At 50.5% G+C, this 7,727-nt stretch overlaps 1 protein-coding gene across 1 annotated transcript; it reads left to right on the top strand.

Annotated features, from left to right (window-relative positions):
• Nucleotides 1-212: 212 nt before the first annotated feature.
• LOC128850448 (inositol 1,4,5-trisphosphate receptor-interacting protein-like 1) lies at nt 213-1,787 on the top strand. The gene has a single exon (XM_054054794.1). The coding sequence runs from the start codon at nt 213-215 to the stop codon at nt 1,785-1,787; it is 1,575 nt and encodes a 524-aa protein (XP_053910769.1).
• Nucleotides 1,788-7,727: the final 5,940 nt, after the last annotated feature.

Below are 7,727 nucleotides of genomic sequence, written 5' to 3'. Positions count from 1 at the left end.
GAAAGGCGGGTCCCAGGGAGGGTCGGTTCTCCCCCAGCATCGAGGTCCCAGCCGCTCGCTGGAGCACCTCGGGGAGGGCACGGTGCAAAGGCATTGCTGCCTCCCAGCTGCGTTGCCCCCACTCCCGTCTGCCCCAAAGCTCCTTCTCGCCTGCCACCAGCTCCCTCCATCCCAGCCTCTCTGAAACCCTCTTGTCCTTCCTCCTGCAGGCCATGGCTGCCATAGCACTCCTCGTCCGTGCCTTGCTGTCCTTCATCCCGAACCTGCCGATGGCTGGTGATGAGCTGGATGAGGCGACGCGTGAATTCATGCAGCAGCGTGCCCTGTACGTGAACGCGGAGATGACTCGGCTGCTGCAAGACATAGAGGACAGGAGCGTGGAGCAGAAGACACAGGAGCAGTGTGACTTTGCCTGGGGAGCACTGCTCTCCACTGCCTCAGAGCAGTGGCACTTCTGCGTGATCGCTGGAGTCCTGGTCCTGCTCTTTGGGCTCTGCTGGGTCCGGTTCAGGAACAGGAGCCGTGAGGCAGAAAGCAGCAGCACTGAGGAAAGGTGCTGCTGCAAGACGGTGAATGTGGAGGAGGAGCAAGAATTGGAGCAGGAAGAGGAAGAAAGTGAGGGCGAAAGTGCTGATGATGAGCGTGATCTGGGCTGGACTTTTGAAAGGCGCTTTTTCAGGCGAGTGCAGAATCCGGCCTACATTGGCCTAGTGGTGGAGGACCTGGTGGCTGAACTCCTCTGGCTCTTCCAAAAGCGCTTCTGCAATAGTTTCTTCCCTGTGCTGCAAAGAGCCATCGGTGTGGGCAGCACCTTTGAAGCTTGGGACCCCTGTGAAGATAGTGCTGTCTACCAGCTGCTCGTGCCCCTGAAGGCACCTCGTGGACACAGGTTCCAGCTGCAGATGGGCGCCACAGGGCAGATGCCAGTAGAAGACCCTCGCATCTATGTGGAGCTGGAGTGCACCTGCACGGGGCAGCAGAACATGCTCTGCTTCCTCCACCATTCTGAGGAGGAGCTGACAAGAAATCAGGATCCCAGCCTCCTACACATCCTCTGCACAGGCTCCTACCTAGATGTGCAAAAAACTGCCCTCTGGTTCCAGACCATTGTGATGTCAACCTGGATGGATGTGTCTCATTCCCGTTGCTACAACATGGAGATGCTGCCCTCCAGCCGGTCCTGCAAGCTGCAGCTGACGGGTGACTCCAGAAGAACCCTCTTCATTGAGTTGATTTTTGGGGTGCAGCAAGGGGACTCGGACATCTTCCTGAGTAGCCAGGCTGCAGAGGACACCTTCAATGCAAGCACTACGTGGCCAGTGACCTACGCTGTGGCAGAGGTGAAGTTCTTCAGGCATATGGCCAGGAAGGCCTCAGCACGTGCCCACCTCAAATGCCTTCAGACCTGCGCCTGCATCCTGACGGGCACAAGCTTTTCCACCTATGACTTCAAGACAGCTGTGATGCACCTCCTGACCACAACCCCCCTCTCACGTTGGTGCAGGAAGAACTTCCTACTGCGGCTGCAAGACACCATGCGATACATGCGCTGGTGCCTGGAGGAGAAGCGCCTCAACCACTTCTTCCTTGGCAATGAGAATGTGCCCGAGGAGATAAGCTTGCCGCTATCCTTCAAAATGGCCGAGCCACTCAACCTCTTCCAACGCTTTGCACAGGATCCGGCAGCCTGTGCTGACGCGCTGTGTGATTTCATCAAGCTTGAACACCGACTCATACGACAGCTCGTCCTGGGATACTGGGAGAGGGCTCCACACACAGAGCTGTGATTGTGGGTCTCACAGCTGACAGCAGACGACAACCTCACGCGGCGGGGAAAAAGAGGGGTGAATGCAGGACACAGACAGGGAAGGGAAACCCCTGTGCAGCAGCCCTGTGCCAAGAGTGGCTGTGTTCTCCCTTCAACAATCTCAGTGTAGCGTCGGGGATGACCAGGGTGGCTACAAAGATGACTTTCATCTACCTTTCCGCTTGTGCGGTCATTGCCACGGTGGCGATTTCACATGTCCCATAGATTCTTGCTAGCAGGTGCAGCTGGGCAGGGGTCGAGCCAAAGCCACCACTGATGTGCCTCTGCCTGCTCTCCAGGCTCTGCATGGACAATCCCCCATCCAAGACACTCCTCGGGTAGCTGGTGCCACAAAACGGAGTGCACTGGAGACGGGGAACGGGCTGCTCGATCAGCACGGTGTATTGGAGGTGGAAAATGACTTGATCTGTAGAGGTAAAGCAGTGCATTGTATCGTTGCCAGTTTAAGCAAGCAGCTGACTGGCACTTGACACACCACAGGAGAAAAACTGTGTTAAGAACAAGGAGGAACGGTAGTGTCAAAGGAAGAAGTAGATAGAGAAGAAGATGTGCTTTCTCAATCGTGTTTCCCACCCAAGTGACGAACTGTCCTACTGTGAGTGTCCTTCTCCGAAAACGGAAGGTGGCCAAAGACAGCTAAAGGACAAGTGAGGAGGACAAAGAAAGACAAAGTAACAGCCCTTAGAAGAGAGAGGGACCCTTGACTGGGGTTTGCACATGAGCAATAACGAGCAGTACGTCTATGATTCAAGGGCGGAGGTGAGCCCCATTCCTGGCACGTGCTGGCCCTACGTGGCAGGACGCGGGTCTCTAGCAATAACCCTGAAACATGTGGAGCGGTGCGGCTACAACCCACGACCAACGTTGTCGTCGCAGGGACGCCTGCTAAGCTTTGTGCCTGACCCTACTACAATGCAGGGACATGAAGGCTGCCTCGTTGTTATCCTTGGTGGTTGTGATTGCTGAATCGTCTTGCTGCTTGTAAGCAAGCTACTAGTTTTTGCTAATAGTCTGCTTATTGTAGCAGACTTATTGTGTGCTTGTAGCTATTTTGTGGCATAACACAAGAACCCATACCTAACTGTCACACACGGGGAATTGCTGCCACCCCTTTTCTCTGGAGCAGAAGCGCACTCTGGGCAGTCAGGCCCGATGCAGCTGAAGAGTCCCTTGCAAGGAGGCTTGTGCCAGAGACTCGTGTTCCCCCCTGGGTGGTGACTGTCCCCATCTCTTGGAGAGAGTCCCTTTCCTTTGGGATATTTACCCTGTACAAAGTTGTCAATAAATAGTGTGTTTTGAAGAAAGGCTGCGTCTCTGCCTGTCTGTGCATCACTTTGATAGGGAATACAGGCATAGGGTGCTGGCTGCTCAGCTGCTGCAGAGCCGGGGAGCATTTCCAGAAGGACTGGTGCGCTGCGCTCCAGTTTCACTGATTCCCCGGCCACTCTGTAATTCCATGGGCTGGCAACCAGAACAACTTGTCCCCCTCCACAGCTGGGCATGTTCCCTGTGTGTCATGGGGAGCCTGAAGTGCCTTCCTTAGGATCTGTAGGCAAACCAAAGCCTGGCAGCCCAAGATCGGCTGCCCTTGGGCGACCGGCAGGGAGGCGCGTATACAACGCCTGTCTGAGCAGGGAGCACCTTGCACAGGGGACAAGAGCCACGATTGCCGTTGTGGTCTCTGGCTTCTGTAAGGCAGGAGGCGCATTCACCGTAGCCCGTCGGGACCTACAAGCCAAGGTTCCTACCATCTTAACGAGGGAGACTTCGACACATGCAGCAAGGTTAAGGAAAGATTTTTAGATGTCTCCCATTAAATTGATACTGCAATTCAGATGAAATGCTGTCTCTGCATCTTTCACAGCAGTGGGTTTTCACACCTGAACTTTCCCATAAAAATGGCCTGACCCTTCCCATGAAAAGTTTTGTTTTGCTGAAAATTGGCCATAGAAACACTTTGTTTACCATGTATCTTTGCTGGTTCAAAGGGGTGAAGCCCCTTACGGGTTTGGCTTAAGAAGGCAAGAAGAGAAAGACCTTCTTGGCGTAAGGTCTGCCATGGGAATGTTTTCATTGGAATCCTTGCATCCAACACTTGTTTAGTGCTCTGCGTTCCTCCAGCTGCAAAGAGCAAGCTCTGCGTTGCAGTTGAGGGCCTTTTGCCGATCTCTCCTTTTGAACCTGTTGTGTGTTTCTTGGCGTGTTCTTTCCCTCTTGTGCAGCTTTGAGCTTTCAAGCCAATGACGATGCTTCCTGAGCAGCATTAGTGAGAACTGTTCTTGCCCAATCTGGTTTCTGACTCTCAGACGATAACTGGCCCGGATAGACTGGTGCTGCAGGATCTCCATTCCAATTGTGCTCAGGCACAACCGACCAGCGACTGGAGAGCCCCCAGGGTCCCAGCAGAGTCCCGTCCAGCAGCTGTCTCCTGCCCAAGAGCATGCGGCGGAGTGTCACCTTTCCGTGAACCCTTTGGCTCTAATGCTTCAGAGACATAATTGCTCTCAACAAGGGAATTAGTAGAGTCTGGGGCTTGTAGGGGTGAGATGCCTAGGTACTGCCCTGAGGTCCCAGTCCTCCAAATATGTTGGATTGCCTCTCTTGCACTTGAGGAGCTGTCTCAGCTTTTAGCAGTGACGTGGAAAACATGCTCTTCCTCTGTATTCTCTGGCGTAGCCCAGAACAAGGTACCGCAGAAAACCAAAAGGGTGTACTTAGGAAGTCAGCCTTGCCAGGCTGCTGCCCTGAGAGCCTCACAGAAATACTCTGTCACCCAAAACGTAACAGCAAACACATGCCTAGTTAGAGAAGATGCTTCAGAAATAGCAAGAAAGGTTGCCTTTTGGGAGGAGCCTTTAGGCTTATGCTTTTCACAGTGATGTCGGTTCCTTCTGCCTCTCAAGACAAGTTTTCTCTTTAGTTCATGAAGACAGTGAGATGTTAAGTGAGCAAGGGAGGAAAGACATTTCCATCTAAACTGACTCTTTGGAGAGCCATCTTTCTAAGTGAGAATCTACAAGACGATACAGGTTTTCAAGGGCTCAGGAGAGAACAGGTTCGAATAGAAAGTTTCCACTGAAGAAATGAGCACAGTTGAACCCTCCCTGAAAGATCTGGCGGGCCGCTACACATCTGATTAGAAGACATATTCTGTTTAAAGAGAAAACACACAAAGTTCTGAGATCTTTCTAAATCTTATACGGCAATGGAGGACCTTGAGCCTCCCCTGCTACTCCAAACCTTCTTGAGACAGCCACATTTACGTTTCTGTTCTGCGTTATACTGTTGCTTGCACTTGTCTGAAGTGTTTATAAAATACTACTTGGTTGCCAAAATGCAATGTGGAAGCTGCCTTGGGACTGCCCTGACCCACGTCCAGGGCGTTGTGCTTCGTCTTGTTGAACTTGCACAGGCCCTCCTCTCACGCCTGTCCAGGTCCCTCATAGATGAAGGGAACAACACCCCGTCTTGTTGCTTGGTAGACAAGGAAGAAAGTTCTGCTGTCCAGGAGGGACAGCACGTGAAAGTCTCTGTGGTCTCTGCCCTTCTCATTCTCTTTGGTGTATTGAGTGTATGTCATCAGGCACCTCAATACAGCACAGCAGTACTTCATGATGAGAGCTGCTTTCCGGTTGGAAACCTGGCCATGAGTGGCCTCTAGCTGGAGCCAGAGGCTTGCGTATTCTACTGTGGTCCTGAAGAACCGTAACACGCGAATCGTGTACTCAGAGAATCATAGAATCAAAGAATAATAGAGTAGTTGGAAGGGACCTTAGAGATCATCTAGTTCCAACCCCCATTGGCAGCGACACCTCGCACCAGATCAGGCTGCCCAAGGCCTTGAACACCTCCAGGGATGGGACAGCCACAACTACCCTGGGCAACAGGTGCCAGTGTCTCACCACCCTCATGGTGAAGAAATTCTTCCTTATGTCTAGTCTAAGTTGCCCCCTCTCCAGTTTATAGCCATTGCCCCTCGTCCAATCGCTGCAAGCCTTTGTCAACAGCCCCTCCCCACCTTTCCTGTTGCCTCTTCACGTATTGGAAGTTCACTATAAGACCTCCTCAGAGCCTTATCTTCTCCAGGCTGAATAAGCCCAACTCTCTCAGTCTGTCCTCGTATGGGAGGTACTCCAGCCCTCTGATCATCTTTGTAGCCCTCTTCTGGACCCGTTCCAACAGTTCCGTATCCCTACGTTGAGCGTTCCAGAACTGGACACAGTACTCCAGATGAGGTCTCACAGGACTGGAACAGAGGTGCAGAATCACTTGCCGTGCCCTACTGGCCACGGTTCTTTTGGTGTAGCCCAGGATACATTTGGCCTTCTGGGCTGCCAGCGCACATTACTGGCTCATGTCGAACTTTTCATCAACTAGCAATCAGAATGATTGATTCATTCAACAGAACTTCCAGTCTGTGAGGACTCACAGCCATCTCCTCCTGCTTGTGGCTCAGGAAGAGTTTCCACATATGTTGCAGAATTCTGTGGCTTTGGTGTTAATTCAGCCAAGAATGTTTGCATTTGTTTAGATGTTGTTGATTTCATTGCCATGTGACATAATCAAGAAAGCTGATAAACCACCTGTCCAGCATTGCTGATCATCTCTGTGTTTAAACATGGTTGTAAGAGAGAGGTGGGTTTTTACTCACACTTTTTTCTCACTGTTTTGGGATGTCCTATTAATGAGATTACTGCGAGATGGAAATTGGTTCAATACCCTAGGCACCATGTGTAACAACCCCAACCCGTATGTCCGCTATATTTTGCTACGGAAACACCTCAAAACATTTTAGTAGCTAGTGTCACACAATCCTAGTAAAATGAGGGTTTTTTTCACTCATTTTTCTGCCTCTAGTGGATCTTGTATTTGTGTGGCTGAAATCTGGCAGACTAATGTGGTAGGGCTCTCCATTTGATCAAGTTTGTGCCACATTCAGCTGTTTAGTACCTGTGCTTCACAGTTTTTCAGTCCAAATTGTATATTTGTTCATCTACATAATATTTGAGGTGTTTAAAATCCCTTCTGCCTTTGCCCTCTACTTCCCCACCCCAAAAAATATAGCCTTAACAGTGACTCCTGTGTCTCACACACCTAAAAAAAATGGAATGGGAATAGTTATATTCCTGTCCTTTACCAGAGAGAAAAAATTGGACTTTTCTAGAAGTTACAAATTTTTATTTAGAAAAGCTTTCAGGAACAAATACTGAAGTCTTAAACTAAAATAAAGATCTTAAATAGGAATATGGGAATGAAATTTTAGGAGTAAAGTAAAAAAAACTTGAAGAATTGCCCTTGGAATTTTAAAATTCTAAGTTGACTGTTTCCCTAGAGAGATACAGCATCTTATGGTGAAGTTCAGAAAGCCCTCAGACAGCTGTGGGTCAATGAGTCGTACCTTCTCAAAGCCTCAATGTTTTAAGAATATTGCAGCACACCCACCTCTCAAATTACCGGGGATCTTAACTGGAAATACTAACCAGAGGCAATAATAGCAACTGGAAGGCACTTCCAGAGGGCTGAAGTGCATTTACACCAATGCACGCAGCATGGGCAATAAGAAGGAATAGCTGGAAGCTGTGGTAGGGCAAGGTGACTATGATGTCGTTGCCATCACAGAAACATGGTGGGATGACTCGGGTAACTGGAGTACAGCTATGGGGGGGGGGGGGTATAAACTCTTCAGGAGGGACAGGAAGGGTAGAAAAGGAGGTGGGGTAGCCCTCTATGTTAAGGAGTGCTTTGATACCCTTGAACTGTATTACAGCGAGGAAGGAACTGAGTGCCTATGGACTAAAATCAGAGGAGCCCACAAAAAGCAGACATTGTGATGGGACTCTGCTACAGACCACCCAGTCAAGAAGCAGCAGCTGATGAGCTCTTCTATAAACACCTGGGG

This window comes from Cuculus canorus, chromosome Z (genome assembly GCF_017976375.1).
Source record: "Cuculus canorus isolate bCucCan1 chromosome Z, bCucCan1.pri, whole genome shotgun sequence".
NCBI classification, from domain to species: domain Eukaryota; kingdom Metazoa; phylum Chordata; class Aves; order Cuculiformes; family Cuculidae; genus Cuculus; species Cuculus canorus.
This window is presented reverse-complemented; position numbering and strand designations above follow the sequence as displayed.

Excerpts from the sequence above, each read along its gene's own strand:
- LOC128850448 (XM_054054794.1), top strand. The coding sequence starts at position 213 with ATGGCTGCCATAGCACTCCTCGTCCGTGCCTTGCTGTCCTTCATCCCG.